The sequence below is a fragment of the Gymnodraco acuticeps genome, unplaced genomic scaffold (genome assembly GCF_902827175.1).
Source record: "Gymnodraco acuticeps unplaced genomic scaffold, fGymAcu1.1, whole genome shotgun sequence".
NCBI classification, from domain to species: domain Eukaryota; kingdom Metazoa; phylum Chordata; class Actinopteri; order Perciformes; family Bathydraconidae; genus Gymnodraco; species Gymnodraco acuticeps.
The window spans coordinates 7,501-26,568 of NW_022990934.1; the positions used below are offsets into that span (position 1 = coordinate 7,501).

Below are 19,068 nucleotides of genomic sequence, written 5' to 3' on the forward strand. Positions count from 1 at the left end.
CATATGCTGGTTCGGCAACGCCACTGAGGCTCAGAAAGAGTCAGTCAGGAGGGCCGTAACATTGTCCAGTAAATTGTCAGGAATCTCAATTTTCTAGAATGCTTATACAAGGACAGAGTTTTAAAAATGGCACACAATATTGTGAGTGACCTGAGGCACCCTCTTGCCTCAATTATGTTGTTGTCAGTGATGTAGATTTGATCTTTTTAAATGCCTTTGTGATGTGCTGCAACCCATTTACGAATACTACTATATATATATTTAGTGGAGGATTTTAGGTAATTCTTTTTATATTCATTTTTTTCATTATATTTTCCTGAAATTCACGGATATATATTTGGGTAATTCTTTGTATATTTATTTATATTTTTACTGAATATCTTTCTGACATTTTTCTCACATTTATTTACATTTTCTAGGAGATGTTTCTGATAGTTTAAAAATGTTCTTCTGGGACATTTTCAAATTCTTTTTTTATTAATTAATTAATTATATTTTCCTAAAATTATCAAATATAATTTGATAATTCTTTGTTGTGTATTTATATTATTCCTGGATTTGTTACTGCCATTTTACCCATATCTCTTTATTATTATTTGTAAATGTATTAATTGTATTGTTTTTGTTAGGATATTTCTTCTGACATTTGACTAATACTTTCGGAGAAATGTCCCTTATATATTTTTGGGAGATTTATTTGTACATTTATTATAAGTTTTTCAAGATTTTTTTCAGATTTTCTTTTTTTAAACGAAGCATTTGTTGAATTAATTAAGGCCCTGCAACTGATTCACCAGCTCTTATGTAATGTAATGTAGTTATTTGAATCACAGAGGACACGTTGGTCCTGAAGACCTTTAGCTGGTCAGAAACCAGAATCCTAACGTTAGTCCCAGTTTGAGTTCAGTTGGATCACCTGTTGGCTGCAGCCAGGAAGAGGCCTTCAGACGGGATGGAGAACACCTCCACGTCGAAGGTCTCTGAGCTGGTGTAAAGGTCCTGGTGGTCCTCTACATAGTCCAGACGCTCCTGATCTGCAGAGAGGAGACACGTGGAGGTAAAGGTGGGGTTCAGTATTTAAAATTATATAAAAAATGGGGTGGGATTAAATAAATGTTTAATCCCAAGCAGACAAAGTCTTCTGTGCCTTTAATATAATGTCAGTCCCCCCTAGAAGGGAATCATTTTGGGGGAAAATCTTTGTACATTCATTCATTTTATTTATTTTTTCCCCTGAAATGTTACGAATATTTGTTGATAATATCTTCGTTTATATATTTAAATTTTTTCGGATTTTTTCCTCACATTATTCTGGACTTTTTGTAGAATTGTAATCACATTTTACTGGTATTCTTCATTAAAGCCTCACGGTGCAGCAGCGTCCTCCAGCAGACACTTCCGCTGATACGGTTTTTAAGCTATTAACTTCATCATTTCTTCTGTGCCTTTAATATAATGTCAGTCCCCCCTATAGGTGATTCATTTTAGGGAGCAATCTTTGTACATTTATTCATTTAATTTTTATATTTTTCTGAAATGAAACAAATATATTTTAAATAATTCCGATAATGAATTTATTTCCTTCTGGAATTTTTTTCTTAAATGATTCCGGAAGTATTATCCCATTTTACTGGTATTTTTCATTAGAAAAAAGACTCTGTGACCCCGGGGTTAGGTACCTGGGCTTGATTCAGGATAGTATTATTGGAAAGGAGGACCTCTACCTCTTTGAAATCTTGATACTAGCGGGTAAAAAGGCCATCACACGGAACTGGTTACTATGGAAAGACTGACCTACTGTCTAAGGACTAAAGCAGAGATCTGTGAACAACGCTGGGAGAAATGGACAATGTACAAGGAAAAAGAAAGACTGTAAACATGGAGTAGTGTGTTCCCCTGTTTTGTGTTTTCTTTTTTTTCTACATATGTAGTTGTGTGTGATATGTATTTGTCAAATGAAAATGAAAGAATTTAAAAAATAAAAAGTCTCACGGTGCAGCAGCGTCCTCCAGCGTCCTCCGTCACAGATGAAGAGGCCTCGGCTCTGGGCGTTGAACCACAGCTGACCCCGTTCTGGTTCTGAACACAGAGGACGGGTTCCCAAAGTCACGTGGGCCTCCGCCTCTGAAACACAACAAGAGACAATCGTTAGCATCCAAAGATAATCAATAAACAGCTAATTTAATGGTAAAACATCACAGCCTGGGACTTGTTCATTAATCTGACTGCGTTATCAGAATCAGGTTTATTGGGGCAGTCTGGGCTCATTTGCACCCCTTAAAGGTGGGGTAGGTAAGTTTGAGAAACCGGCTCGAGATACACTTGTTGTTATATTCCATGGAATGCTCTTAACATCCCGATAGCATTGAATATCTGAAGTGCTTTGACAAAAAAATCCATAACAACATTTCATCTGTGGAAGCCGTAGTACTGTAAAAAGTACAACCAATCCGTTTAGCCCGGCTAAACGGATTGGATTGCCGCCCTGTCTGTCAGACTTCCATCTCGTGCACGCACAAATGTATCTCGTGCCCTCATTAGGCGTGCCGTCATTGGGCGTGCATTGCGCGTTCATGTGTGTTGGAGGAGGTGCTCTGTAAGGAAGTCTGAAGGAAGGGGCGGATTCTTTTCAGCTGTGTACTTTCAAATTTTAGTGCACTCGAGCCAGTTTCTGAAACTTACCTACCCCACCTTTAAGTTTATTTATTTATGCCATATATACTATTTTGTATGTTCTTTCCCACTATGACTATGCATGTCATTAAGTTTGGTATTCCTGTCATGCTGTGTTTTTTCTTTATTATTTCTTGTTTGTCTTCTCTGTTGGAAAAGAGAAGCGTGATTTCCACCCAAAGAAGTCTGAACTATTAGAATGGGAGGGATGAAACCCTCTTTAATGGTCACTGTTAGGGAATAATTCTCCTAGCTATCTAAGCTTTTGCCCTTTGACGTTTATGACCAACCCTGACGTCTGGAAAGGGGCTGCTTCAGCCATATGTTGTTGTTCCCAGTTTATGACCGGGCAACTCTCGGTCACAAATGACTTATTGTTGTGAGTACGCTGGAACGCTTCCTTCTCGGTGTTTGTGGACTCCAAGGTGTGAAATCTTCGAGGCCACAAGTGTCAGACGCAAGTGATTCAGTGTTCCCAGCTGTTTAGGCTATCTCCTCAAATATGTTTATTCCACGATAGTTATTCAAATCTTTATTCTTCCCCTTATTATTATTTCACCAATACTTTGGCTCTCCATAACTTCAGCTTACTTTCAGCTACAGAAACCATTCAAATATTAAACTATTCAGCCTGTTCAGGAATCGATGGGAAACCTTCAACTTTTTTAAAATATTTTATACTTTTTTAAATATTCAGCTTTTTAAACTCTTTTTTTTAACATGGAAGTCAATGGGAGATGCCTTCAAAGCCTCTTTTAACTAGACCTTACAGCTACAGACTTCATTCCAACTTTAAAATGATCACAAGACCTTCAGCTATTCAATTTTCATTCAGATTTTTGATATCTTTTAAACTTTTTCAGATATTGAATTTAGTTTGGAGCTTGGTAGAGAGGCCTTTTTCAGATATTGAATTTAGTTTGGAGCTTGGTAGAGAGGCCTTTTTCAGATATTGAATTTAGTTTGGAGCTTGGTAGAGAGGCCTTTTTCAGATATTGAATTTAGTTTGGAGCTTGGTAGAGAGGCCTTTTTCAGATATTGAATTTAGTTTGGAGCTTGGTAGAGAGGCCTTTTCAGATATTGAATTTAGTTTGGAGCTTGGTAGAGAGGCCTTTTCAGATATTGAATTTAGTTTGGAGCTTGGTAGAGAGGCCTTTTCAGATATTGAATTTAGTTTGGAGCTTGGTAGAGAGGCCTTTTCAGATATTGAATTTAGTTTGGAGCTTGGTAGAGAGGCCTTTTCAGATGTTAACATTAGAGTGGATGGAGCAGCTCGTTAAATCTAGAGTGCTTTGATCTCAAAACAGAGTGCAGCAGTGCTTGAAATCCTCCCCAAAAATGCTTTAAACTTGCCATAATTCCCAAACCCTACACAGGAAAACCTCTCCTAGGTTGGAAAATAAAAACAAATTAAGAAAAAATAATAAACAAAATGCCTCTTGAGGGCATGAAGAGACAAAAACGTTCAACATGTCTCCATTAAGATCAATTGTAAATACAGCCTGCTCTTTCCTCACAGCACCAGCTGCAAACCTTTAGTTAATCTGCCAAAAATGCCACATTATTGACCCAAAAGTACAAACAAAGCATAGACACTCCCCACGGTCCTGAGACGCTCCACGCATTGAAATTTCACCGATATCTGTTACAGTTCTTCAACAAAACGTTCACATGTAAGAGCTTTATCTCTCATTCAGATCATTGGAAAAGCTCCGCTCTGACTGATTACGGCACATCACCATGGAAACCTTTGATCTCTGGACTCACGGGCAGTTGCTATGATAAGACCTCGTTAGCTCAAACACCTGTGTGATGATGTCATAACTCCAGCTGACAGCAACCATCACACTGAACAGCTGAGTGACATCTAATCAGAGCAGACACGCCCACAGACACACGCACACACACAGACACACACACACTGGGTGTCTCTAACACATATGTAAAGACACACACACACAAACAGGCCAAAGGCCTTTGCCCACCTAACCATTGTTTTTATGGGTGAACCATTGATTGATGTCAGACATCTCATTTAGTTTTTCTACACCTCACACTCTCCAAAACCAAACACCCCTTCAAAAGAAAAGCCCTATAGATGTAATGCTACTTGAACTTATACTACTACGTACATCTGATATGTAACTCCTTCAGCCTACTTTCAGCTGCACAAACTATTCAGCTATTAACTTGTTCAGCTATTTCAGGACAATGAGGCTACACATGTTGTTTATACCTTTTCTTTTAAATATTAAGCTTCTTCACTGTTTTTCCTCCTCTTCCAGTTTAACATTTCACTTTCAAGTGTTCAACAAAGTCTTTGCAATGCATTTCAGCTGTAACAATTTCATTCAAATCATTTCACTTTTCTGCATTTCTCCACTAAGTTCAGCAACACACTGACTAGGTCTCTGTAGCTAGAAGCAGCTACCATTCAGCTAATAACATATTTAGCTTTTTCTGCATTTTCAGCTAAATTCAGCCACAGATGTTCACAGTTTACAGCATTCACAGTTTACAGCATTCGCACGCATTTGCAGGAAATGCATTTTCTAGTTACTCTCTGTGAACCAGTTAAAAGGTATAGCAAGAGAGAGGCTCTTCAGAATTGACCTGGCAACTCTCCCGTGCAGTCAGACCGCTGACTCGTGACTTGTTCTGTGAATTCACTGGCCGAAGCTCCAAATAAACCATCAATGTTTGACATCAAAGCTCCTGCTCTTCCCGCGTCTCCTTCCTGAGTCGGTGACTCCCACTGCATTGCTACACAGAAGTTTCCCCCACAGTCACACAGCACACACAGTGAAATGTGTTCTCTGCTTTTAACCCCATCCTAGTACGAGGGGTCTAGTACGAGGAGCAGTGGGCAGCTATTGTACAGCACCCGGGGAGCAATGGGAGTGGGGGGGTGTCCGATGCCTTGCTCAAGGGCACCACGGCAGGGCAGGAGGTGAACTGGGACCTCTCCAAGTAGCAGTCCACACTCCATACTTAGGTTGGGGACTTGAACCGGCGACCCTGCGGCTCCCAGTCCAAGCCCCTACTGACTGAGCCACTGCCGTGTATTGCCTACACTTGTATGCTTCTTCTCAATAAAAATATCTAGACTTACTTAGACTTAATTTAGAAAATGTAAAACACAGATAAAGAACTATTTTAAGAAAACTATAATAACATTAAAAAATAATATATAGTCAAATATAGCAGTAACTACATAGAACTCTCACTATACTAGCATTTTACGGAACATTTTCCTTTTTTTCCTGTGAGAAATTAGCACTTTGACTGCAGTAATGTGAACACTTCATACAAAGAACAACATGTACCTCTGTAATGAGGGCTATAAGGTAAATACTGCAGTACAAGTACCTCCCGTTGTCCAGACAGTGAGGAGCATCATTACCTGTGATGGAAAGCCCCTCTGTCACAGAACTGAGAACCATTTATTGTTTGTGATTTCAGCGTCTGGTTTTCAACAGTAACTGTATCTGAGTGTGGTTTCACTGACAGCTCTGTGTTAATTAAGGTAATGAAGGTCTTCGTCACTCCTTCAGACCACACGTCTTCATCATGAGCAGACAGGGAGAGATGACTCTTATTAAATAAATCATCACACGTCAGTCAGCATCAGCTGCAGGGAGATCAACCCCAGAGATAACTGAGAAACCTGGAGGAAAACTACAGCACACAGGACGTTAGAGATAAAGGAGAGCTGTTAGCTCCAGTAGAGTATTAGCACCTAATGTTAGCACCATTACAAGTATACTGAACTAGCTGTTAGCTTCATTGGAAGTATTAGCACCTAATGTTAGCACCATTACAAGTATACTGAACTAGCTATTAGCTCCAGTAAAGTATTAGCACCTAATGTTAGCACCATTACAATTATACTGAACTAGCTGTTAGCTCCAGTAAAGTATTAGCACCTAATGTTAGCACCATTACAAGTATACTGAACTAGCTGTTAGCTCCAGTAAAGTATTAGCACCATTACAATTATATTGAACTAGCTGTTAGCTCCAGTAAAGTATTAGCACCATTACAATTATATTGAACTAGCTGTTAGCTCCAGTAAAGTATTAGCACCTAATGTTAGCACCATTACAAGTATACTGAACTAGCTGTTAGCTTCATTAGAAGTATTAGCACCTAATGTTAGCACCATTACAAGTATACTGAACTAGCTATTAGCTCCAGTAAAGTATTAGCACCTAATGTTAGCACCATTACAATTATACTGAACTAGCTGTTAGCTCCAGTAAAGTATTAGCACCTAATGTTAGCACCATTACAATTACACTGAACTAGCTGTTAGCTCCAGTAAAGTATTAGCATCTAATGTTAGCACCATTACAATTATATTGAACTAGCTGTTAGCTCCAGTAAAGTATTAGCACCCAATGTTAGCACCATTACAAGTATACTGAACTAGCTGTTAGCTCCAGTAAAGTATTAGCATCTAATGTTAGCACCATTACAATTACACTGAACTAGCTGTTAGCTCTAGGAGAAGTATTATCTTTAAGATATACTCATCTCTTTCGACTCCACTTTGAGCGATATAACTATTAACAGAGCACTTATATACTAATAAAGGGCTGGCTTATCTAAAGCCAGTTGAGTAGCACTTGAAATGTTTGGCTCTATGAAACCTGATGTACTTTATGATTCTGTTTTCATCAAGTTTGTATTTTGTTGGTCGAACGCACTTATTGTAAGTCGCTTTGGATAAAAGCGTCAGCTAAATGCAATGTAATCTAATGTAATGTAATATTAGCACCAATGTTAGCATTATTTGCCGAAATTACCTGGTAGTACAATTTAAAGAATTATGATTTAGCTGTTAGCCCCTCCTGCTAGTACCATTACAAGTATGCATACAATGGAGTAGGCTACCTCCTGTACCATTATTCCAAATGAGCTAATTACAACGTTAAAAAGTACTCTTAAATTAGCTGTTAGCAACATAGACAGCATTCAAAATTAGCTGTTAGCACTTTCTGTTAGCAACATTTAGAGACTGAATATTTAAAACTTAACAGGCCTGAGTTCTGTTAGCTTTAGCGTCACTCTGATAGCATAATATGACTTTAGATCCTGCTAGATAAATTGAGTGTAATAATATAATAAGATTGGGAGGGATGAAACCCTCTTTAATGGTCACACATGCAGAGCACACAGCACACAGTGACATTTGTTCTCTGCTTTTAACCCATCCTAGTGCCAGGAGGCTAGCACTAGGAGCCAGAGCTATTGCACAGCGCCCGGGGAGCAATGGGAGTGGGGGGGAAGGGGGTTGTCCAGTGCCTTGCTCAAGGGCTCCACGGCAGGGCAGGAGGTGAACTGGGACCTCTCCAAGTAGCAGTCCACACTCCATTTCTAGGTCTGGTCGGGGACTTGAACCGGCGACCCAACAGCTCCCAGCCCAAGCCCCTACTGACTGAGCCACTGCCTATTTTCATATCCTATAACATACAAATCAGGGCATAAACATATTTATCCTTTGACAAGAATCCCTGTCAGACATATTAAAGAGTGCAGTGAGCAGGTAAACCAAACACAGCCCAGACAGCCGTCAGGTTTATATAAGGTGAGTCACAAATAGTTCAGTCTGTGAGCCTCAGGCTGATCTACAGACTCTTCAGATCACTGCCAGGCTCTTAAACCCCACACAGTATTAACTCATTCATATTAAAGTCTCTCTCACCATGTGCTCCAACCCAGTCTCCCGGCATTTCGTGTTATAGTCACGAATGTAATCTATTGATTCGTGTTCACCAACACAAGTTACCCTTTTCTTCGTGTCACACAGAACGATTTTAAAAGCCATGTGTTTCTGTTGGTAGGATGCTTCGTGCCTGTGTCTTTTTGTCCGGTCGGGTCTTGGAAGACCGGAAGCTGTGGGGTTCATAAAAACACTCAATATTGAGAGACTGCACTGACCTCACCACCTTCAAAACACTCAATACTGAGAGACTGCACTGACCTCACCACCTTCAAAACACTCAATACTGAGAGACTGGGCACTGACCCCCTTCAACACTACTGCAGATACTGCACTGACCTCACCACCTTAAAACACTCATACTGAGAGACTGCCTGACCTCACCATCCTTCAAAACACTCAATACTGAGAGACTGCGCATGACCTCCACCACCTTCAAAACACTCACTACTGAGAGACTGCTCTGACCTCACCTCCTTCAAAACACTCAATACTGAGAGACTGCACTGACCTCACCACCTTCAAAACACTCAATACTGAGAGACTGCACTGACCTCACCACCTTCAAAACACTCAATACTGAGAGACTGCTCTGACCTCACCACCTTCAAAACACTCAATACTGAGAGACTGCTCTGACCTCACCACCTTCAAAACACTCAATACTGAGAGACTGCACTGACCTCACCACCTTCAAAACACTCACTACTGAGAGACTGCTCTGACCTCACCACCTTCAAAACACTCAATACTGAGAGACTGCACTGACCTCACCACCTTCAAACACTCAATACTGAGAGACTGCACTGACCTCACCACCTTCAAAACACTCAATACTGAGAGACTGCTCTGACCTCACCACCTTCAAAACACTCAATACTGAGAGACTGCTCTGACCTCACCTCCTTCAAAACACTCACTACTGAGAGACTGCTCTGACCTCACCACCTTCAAAACACTCAATACTGAGAGACTGCACTGACCTCACCACCTTCAAAACACTCAATACTGAGAGACTGTTTCTGACCTCACCACCTTCAAAACACTCAATACTGAGAGACTGCTCTGACCTTCACCTCCTTCAAAACACTCACTACTGAGAGACTGCACTGACCTCACCTCCTTCAAAACACTCACTACTGAGAGACTGCACTGACCTCACCTCCTTCAAAACACTCACTACTGAGAGACTGCTCTGACCTCACCACCTTCAAAACACTCAATACTGAGAGACTGCACTGACCTCACCTCCTTCAAAACACTCACTACTGAGAGACTGCACTGACCTCACCTCCTTCAAAACACTCACTACTCAGAGACTGCACTGACCTCACCTCCTTCAAAACACTCACTACTCAGAGACTGCACTGACCTCACCTCCTTCAAAACACTCAATACTGAGAGACTGCACTGACCTCACCACCTTCAAAACATTCACTACTGAGAGACTGCTCTGACCTCACCTCCTTCAAAACACTCACTACTGAGAGACTGCACTGACCTCACCTCCTTCAAAACATTCACTACTGAGAGACTGCTCTGACCTCACCTCCTTCAAAACACTCACTACTGAGAGACTGCACTGACCTCACCTCCTTCAAAACACTCACTACTGAGAGACTGCTCTGACCTCACCACCTTCAAAACACTCAATACTGAGAGACTGCACTGACCTCACCACCTTCAAAACACTCAATACTGAGAGACTGCACTGACCTCACCTCCTTCAAAACACTCACTACTGAGAGACTGCACTGACCTCACCTCCTTCAAAACACTCAATACTGAGAGACTGCACTGACCTCACCTCCTTCAAAACACTCACTACTGAGAGACTGCACTGACTTCACCTCCTTCAAAACACTCACTACTGAGAGACTGCACTGACCTCACCTCCTTCAAAACACTCACTACTGAGAGACTGCACTGACCTCACCTCCTTCAAAACACTCACTACTGAGAGACTGCTCTGACCTCACCACCTTCAAAACACTCAATACTGAGAGACTGCTCTGACCTCACCTCCTTCAAAACACTCACTACTGAGAGACTGCACTGACCTCACCTCCTTCAAAACACTCAATACTGAGAGACTGCACTGACCTCACCTCCTTCAAAACACTCACTACTGAGAGACTGCACTGACCTCACCACCTTCAAAACACTCAATACTGAGAGACTGCACTGACCTCACCTCCTTCAAAACACTCACTACTGAGAGACTGCTCTGACCTCACCTCCTTCAAAACACTCACTACTGAGAGACTGCACTGACCTCACCTCCTTCAAAACACTCAATACTGAGAGACTGCACTGACCTCACCTCCTTCAAAACACTCACTACTGAGAGACTGCACTGACCTCACCTCCTTCAAAACACTCACTACTGAGAGACTGCACTGACCTCACCTCCTTCAAAACACTCAATACTGAGAGACTGCTCTGACCTCACCACCTTCAAAACACTCAATATTGAGAGACTGCACTGACCTCACCACCTTCAAAACACTCAATACTGAGAGACTGCACTGACCTCACCACCTTCAAAACACTCAATACTGAGAGACTGCTCTGACCTCACCACCTTCAAAACACTCAATACTGAGAGACTGCTCTGACCTCACCTCCTTCAAAACACTCACTACTGAGAGACTGCTCTGACCTCACCACCTTCAAAACACTCAATACTGAGAGACTGCACTGACCTCACCACCTTCAAAACACTCAATACTGAGAGACTGTTCTGACCTCACCACCTTCAAAACACTCAATACTGAGAGACTGCTCTGACCTCACCTCCTTCAAAACACTCACTACTGAGAGACTGCACTGACCTCACCTCCTTCAAAACACTCACTACTGAGAGACTGCACTGACCTCACCTCCTTCAAAACACTCACTACTGAGAGACTGCTCTGACCTCACCACCTTCAAAACACTCAATACTGAGAGACTGCACTGACCTCACCTCCTTCAAAACACTCACTACTGAGAGACTGCACTGACCTCACCTCCTTCAAAACACTCACTACTCAGAGACTGCACTGACCTCACCTCCTTCAAAACACTCACTACTCAGAGACTGCACTGACCTCACCTCCTTCAAAACACTCAATACTGAGAGACTGCACTGACCTCACCACCTTCAAAACATTCACTACTGAGAGACTGCTCTGACCTCACCTCCTTCAAAACATTCACTACTGAGAGACTGCTCTGACCTCACCTCCTTCAAAACACTCACTACTGAGAGACTGCACTGACCTCACCTCCTTCAAAACATTCACTACTGAGAGACTGCACTGACCTCACCTCCTTCAAAACACTCACTACTGAGAGACTGCACTGACCTCACCTCCTTCAAAACACTCACTACTGAGAGACTGCTCTGACCTCACCACCTTCAAAACACTCAATACTGAGAGACTGCACTGACCTCACCACCTTCAAAACACTCAATACTGAGAGACTGCACTGACCTCACCTCCTTCAAAACACTCACTACTGAGAGACTGCACTGACCTAACCTCCTTCAAAACACTCAATACTGAGAGACTGCACTGACCTCACCTCCTTCAAAACACTCACTACTGAGAGACTGCACTGACTTCACCTCCTTCAAAACACTCACTACTGAGAGACTGCACTGACCTCACCTCCTTCAAAACACTCACTACTGAGAGACTGCACTGACCTCACCTCCTTCAAAACACTCACTACTGAGAGACTGCTCTGACCTCACCACCTTCAAAACACTCAATACTGAGAGGACTGCTCTGACCTCACCTCCTTCAAAAACACTCACTACTGAGAGACTGCACTGACCTCACCTCCTTCAAAACACTCAATACTGAGAGACTGCACTGACCTCACCTCCTTCAAAACACTCACTACTGAGAGACTGCACTGACCTCACCACCTTCAAAACACTCAATACTGAGAGACTGCACTGACCTCACCTCCTTCAAAACACTCACTACTGAGAGACTGCTCTGACCTCACCTCCTTCAAAACACTCACTACTGAGAGACTGCACTGACCTCACCTCCTTCAAAACACTCAATACTGAGAGACTGCACTGACCTCACCTCCTTCAAAACACTCACTACTGAGAGACTGCACTGACCTCACCTCCTTCAAAACACTCAATACTGAGAGACTGCACTGACCTCACCACCTTCAAAACACTCAATACTGAGAGACTGCTCTGACCTCACCTCCTTCAAAACACTCAATACTGAGAGACTGCACTGACCTCACCTCCTTCAAAACACTCAATACTGAGAGACTGCACTGACCTCACCACCTTCAAAACACTCACTACTGAGAGACTGCACTGACCTCACCTCCTTCAAAACACTCACTACTGAGAGACTGCACTGACCTCACCTCCTTCAAAACACTCAATACTGAGAGACTGCACTGACCTCACCTCCTTCAAAACACTCACTACTGAGAGACTGCACTGACCTCACCACCTTCAAAACACTCACTACTGAGAGACTGCTCTGACCTCACCTCCTTCAAAACACTCACTACTGAGAGACTGCACTGACCTCACCACCTTCAAAACACTCAATACTGAGAGACTGCACTGACCTCACCACCTTCAAAACACTCAATACTGAGAGACTGCACTGACCTCACCACCTTCAAAACACTCACTACTGAGAGACTGCTCTGACCTCACCACCTTCAAAACACTCACTACTGAGAGACTGCACTGACCTCACCACCTTCAAAACACTCAATACTGAGAGACTGCACTGACCTCACCACCTTCAAAACACTCACTACTGAGAGACTGCACTGACCTCACCACCTTCAAAACACTCACTACTGAGAGACTGCACTGACCTCACCTCCTTCAAAACACTCACTACTGAGAGACTGCACTGACCTCACCTCCTTCAAAACACTCAATACTGAGAGACTGCACTGACCTCACCTCCTTCAAAACACTCAATACTGAGAGACTGCTCTGACCTCACCTCCTTCAAAACACTCACTACTGAGAGACTGCTCTGACCTCACCACCTTCAAAACACTCAATACTGAGAGACTGCACTGACCTCACCTCCTTCAAAACACTCACTACTGAGAGACTGCACTGACCTCACCTCCTTCAAAACACTCACTACTGAGAGACTGCACTGACCTCACCACCTTCAAAACACTCAATACTGAGAGACTGCACTGACCTCACCTCCTTCAAAACACTCAATACTGAGAGACTGCTCTGACCTCACCTCCTTCAAAACACTCAATACTGAGAGACTGCTCTGACCTCACCTCCTTCAAAACACTCAATACTGAGAGACTGCACTGACCTCACCTCCTTCAAAACACTCAATACTGAGAGACTGCACTGACCTCACCTCCTTCAAAACACTCACTACTGAGAGACTGCACTGACCTCACCTCCTTCAAAACACTCAATACTGAGAGACTGCTCTGACCTCACCTCCTTCAAAACACTCAATACTGAGAGACTGCTCTGACCTCACCTCCTTCAAAACACTCACTACTGAGAGACTGCACTGACCTCACCTCCTTCAAAACACTCAATACTGAGAGACTGCTCTGACCTCACCTCCTTCAAAACACTCACTACTGAGAGACTGCTCTGACCTCACCACCTTCAAAACACTCAATACTGAGAGACTGCACTGACCTCACCTCCTTCAAAACACTCACTACTGAGAGACTGCACTGACCTCACCTCCTTCAAAACACTCACTACTGAGAGACTGCACTGACCTCACCACCTTCAAAACACTCAATACTGAGAGACTGCACTGACCTCACCTCCTTCAAAACACTCAATACTGAGAGACTGCTCTGACCTCACCTCCTTCAAAACACTCAATACTGAGAGACTGCTCTGACCTCACCTCCTTCAAAACACTCAATACTGAGAGACTGCACTGACCTCACCTCCTTCAAAACACTCAATACTGAGAGACTGCACTGACCTCACCTCCTTCAAAACACTCACTACTGAGAGACTGCACTGACCTCACCTCCTTCAAAACACTCAATACTGAGAGACTGCTCTGACCTCACCTCCTTCAAAACACTCAATACTGAGAGACTGCTCTGACCTCACCTCCTTCAAAACACTCACTACTGAGAGACTGCTCTGACCTCACCTCCTTCAAAACACTCAATACTGAGAGACTGCACTGACCTCACCTCCTTCAAAACACTCACTACTGAGAGACTGCACTGACCTCACCTCCTTCAAAACACTCACTACTGAGAGACTGCTCTGACCTCACCTCCTTCAAAACACTCACTACTGAGAGACTGCTCTGACCTCACCTCCTTCAAAACACTCAATACTGAGAGACTGCACTGACCTCACCTCCTTCAAAACACTCACTACTGAGAGACTGCTCTGACCTCACCTCCTTCAAAACACTCACTACTGAGAGACTGCACTGACCTCACCTCCTTCAAAACACTCACTACTGAGAGACTGCTCTGACCTCACCTCCTTCAAAACACTCACTACTGAGAGACTGCTCTGACCTCACCTCCTTCAAAACACTCAATACTGAGAGACTGCTCTGACCTCACCTCCTTCAAAACACTCAATACTGAGAGACTGCACTGACCTCACCTCCTTCAAAACACTCACTACTGAGAGACTGCTCTGACCTCACCTCCTTCAAAACACTCAATACTGAGAGACTGCACTGACCTCACCTCCTTCAAAACACTCAATACTGAGAGACTGCACTGACCTCACCTCCTTCAAAACACTCAATACTCAGAGACTGCACTGACCTCACCTCCTTCAAAACACTCAATACTCAGAGACTGCACTGACCTCACCTCCTTCAAAACACTCAATACTGAGCGACTGCACTGACCTCACCTCCTTCAAAACACTCACTACTGAGAGACTGCTCTGACCTCACCTCCTTCAAAACACTCACTACTGAGAGACTGCACTGACCTCACCTCCTTCAAAACACTCACTACTGAGAGACTGCTCTGACCTCACCTCCTTCAAAACACTCACTACTGAGAGACTGCTCTGACCTCACCTCCTTCAAAACACTCAATACTGAGAGACTGCACTGACCTCACCTCCTTCAAAACACTCACTACTGAGAGACTGCACTGACCTCACCTCCTTCAAAACACTCAATACTGAGAGACTGCTCTGACCTCACCTCCTTCAAAACACTCACTACTGAGAGACTGCACTGACCTCACCTCCTTCAAAACACTCAATACTGAGAGACTGCACTGACCTCACCTCCTTCAAAACACTCACTACTGAGAGACTGCACTGACCTCACCTCCTTCAAAACACTCAATACTGAGAGACTGCTCTGACCTCACCTCCTTCAAAACACTCAATACTGAGAGACTGCACTGACCTCACCTCCTTCAAAACACTCACTACTGAGAGACTGCACTGACCTCACCTCCTTCAAAACACTCACTACTGAGAGACTGCACAGACCTCACCTCCTTCAAAACACTCACTACTGAGAGACTGCTCTGACCTCACCTCCTTCAAAACACTCACTACTGAGAGACTGCACTGACCTCACCTCCTTCAAAACACTCACTACTGAGAGACTGCACTGACCTCACCTCCTTCAAAACACTCACTACTGAGAGACTGCCTCTGACCTTCACCTCCTTCAAAACACTCACTACTGAGAGACTGCTCTGACCTCACCTCCTTCAAAACACTCACTACTGAGAGACTGCACTGACCTCACCTCCTTCAAAACACTCAATACTGAGAGACTGCTCTGACCTCACCTCCTTCAAAACACTCACTACTGAGAGACTGCACTGACTTCACCTCCTTCAAAACACTCAATACTGAGAGACTGCACTGACCTCACCTCCTTCAAACACTCACTACTGAGAGACTGCACTGACCTCACCTCCTTCAAAACACTCACTACTGAGAGACTGCTCTGACCTCACCTCCTTCAAAACACTCACTACTGAGAGACTGCTCTGACCTCACCTCCTTCAAAACACTCACTACTGAGAGACTGCACAGACCTCACCTCCTTCAAAACACTCACTACTGAGAGACTGCACTGACCTCACCTCCTTCAAAACACTCAATACTGAGAGACTGCACTGCCCTCACCTCCTTCAAAACACTCACTACTGAGAGACTGCACTGACCTCACCTCCTTCAAAACACTCACTACTGAGAGACTGCTCTGACCTCACCTCCTTCAAAACACTCACTACTGAGAGACTGCACTGACCTCACCTCCTTCAAAACACTCACTACTGAGAGACTGCACTGACCTCACCTCCTTCAAAACACTCAATACTGAGAGACTGCTCTGACCTCACCTCCTTCAAAACACTCACTACTGAGAGACTGCACTGACCTCACCTCCTTCAAAACACTCACTACTGAGAGACTGCTCTGACCTCACCTCCTTCAAAACACTCAATACTGAGAGACTGCACTGACCTCACCTCCTTCAAAACACTCACTACTGAGAGACTGCTCTGACCTCACCTCCTTCAAAACACTCACTACTGAGAGACTGCACTGACCTCACCTCCTTCAAAACACTCACTACTGAGAGACTGCACTGACCTCACCTCCCTTCAAAACACTCACTACTGAGAGACTGCTCTGACCTCACCTCCTTCAAAACACTCACTACTGAGAGACTGCTCTGACCTCACCTCCTTCAAAACACTCACTACTGAGAGACTGCTCTGACCTCACCTCCTTCAAAACACTCACTACTGAGAGACTGCACTGACCTCACCTCCTTCAAAACACTCACTACTGAGAGACTGCACTGACCTCACCACCTTCAAAACACTCAATACTGAGAGACTGCACTGACCTCACCACCTTCAAAACACTCAATACTCAGAGACTGCACTGACCTCACCTCCTTCAAAACACTCAATACTCAGAGACTGCACTGACCTCACCACCTTCAAAACACTCAATACTGAGAGACTGCACTGACCTCACCACCTTCAAAACACTCAATACTCAGAGACTGCACTGACCTCACCTCCTTCAAAACACTCAATACTCAGAGACTGCACTGACCTCACCTCCTTCAAAACACTCAATACTCAGAGACTGCACTGACCTCACCACCTTCAAAACACTCAATACTCAGAGACTGCACTGACCTCACCACCTTCAAAACACTCAATACTGAGAGACTGCACTGACCTCACCTCCTTCAAAACACTCACTACTGAGAGACTGCACTGACCTCACCACCTTCAAAACACTCAATACTGAGAGACTGCTCTGACCTCACCTCCTTCAAAACACTCAATACTCAGAGACTGCACTGACCTCACCTCCTTCAAAACACTCAATACTGAGAGACTGCACTGACCTCACCTCCTTCAAAACACTCACTACTGAGAGACTGCACTGACCTCACCACCTTCAAAACACTCAATACTGAGAGACTGCACTGACCTCACCACCTTCAAAACACTCACTACTGAGAGACTGCACTGACCTCACCACCTTCAAAACACTCACTACTGAGAGACTGCACTGACCTCACCACCTTCAAAACACTCAATACTGAGAGACTGCACTGACCTCACCACCTTCAAAACACTCAATACTGAGAGACTGCACTGACCTCACCTCCTTCAAAACACTCACAAAAACTCACCTCTTCAATCTGGCTTTTAATGTGTGATTGTTTTTGTATTATTTGACTTTAACTATATATGTATTTGTTGTTCCTTCCTTTTCTCTTCACTACATCTGTAAAGCGTCTTTGAGCATCTGTAAAAGTGCTAACAAATTCAATCTATTATTATTATTATTATTAATATCAAGCCACGATTATTGTTTGTATTGTAAATCGTATAAAGTCAGAGTTTTGTTGCCGCGAGGGAAAGAAACGGCTCAGAGGCTCAGAGTCTGTATTTTATTAAATCTTTTTTTCCTTTTATTTGTTATTATTTGCTGCAGGCACGAAACAGACTACCAATAGAAGTACATTGCTTTTGAAGTCGTTCTGTGTGACACGAAACAAATGGGGATATCGTGTTGGTGAACACGAATCAATGGATTCGTGACGATAACACGACATGCCGTGAGACCGGGTTGGATATATAGGACATAAAACAAGTAAATACAAATAGAATTGAAATAGAGCACGAAGAGTCGACATAGAAGTAAATGGAATATGATATATTAGATAAATAATTAGCAAGATGCAAACAGGTGAATGTTTACGGATGATCTTCACAGAGTTCAGGTGTTGGTCTTTTGTCACCCTAGTATTATTGTTTCTCTGTAGACACAGAGCAACGAGTCCTGAACCTCTTTGGAGTCAATTGTAAAACCGTTTCACATTTTTGTAGATATATTTTAAACTTGAATACACTTGTTAAGCGACCACAGTTCTATTTCTGTCCCTGGCACGCGGAGAGGAATCTGATATCTGAAATATCAGAATATGCAAAAGCTATAGTTATGATCGTGAAGAGGGGGTGGACACAATAACAAGAACACACCTGCAGCAAGTCAGTCACTGTTGTTATAGAAACATAGATCAAACACACACACACTCACACACGCACTCACACACACACACACACACACACACACACACACACACACACCACACACACACACGCACACACGCACACACATGCACACACACACA

The 19,068-nt window shown here is 43.4% G+C and overlaps 1 protein-coding gene across 1 annotated transcript in view; it reads right to left on the minus strand.

Moving 5' to 3' along the window:
• The window catches only part of LOC117558204 (thrombospondin-type laminin G domain and EAR repeat-containing protein-like), a gene marked incomplete at its 3' end in the record, with an annotated part of 36,075 nt that overhangs the window by 5,344 nt on the left and 11,663 nt on the right, over positions 1-19,068 (minus strand). Inside the window, 2 exon segments of the mRNA XM_034234229.1 lie at positions 917-1,034; positions 1,993-2,124. Coding sequence (XP_034090120.1) covers positions 917-1,034; positions 1,993-2,124 — 250 coding nt within the window.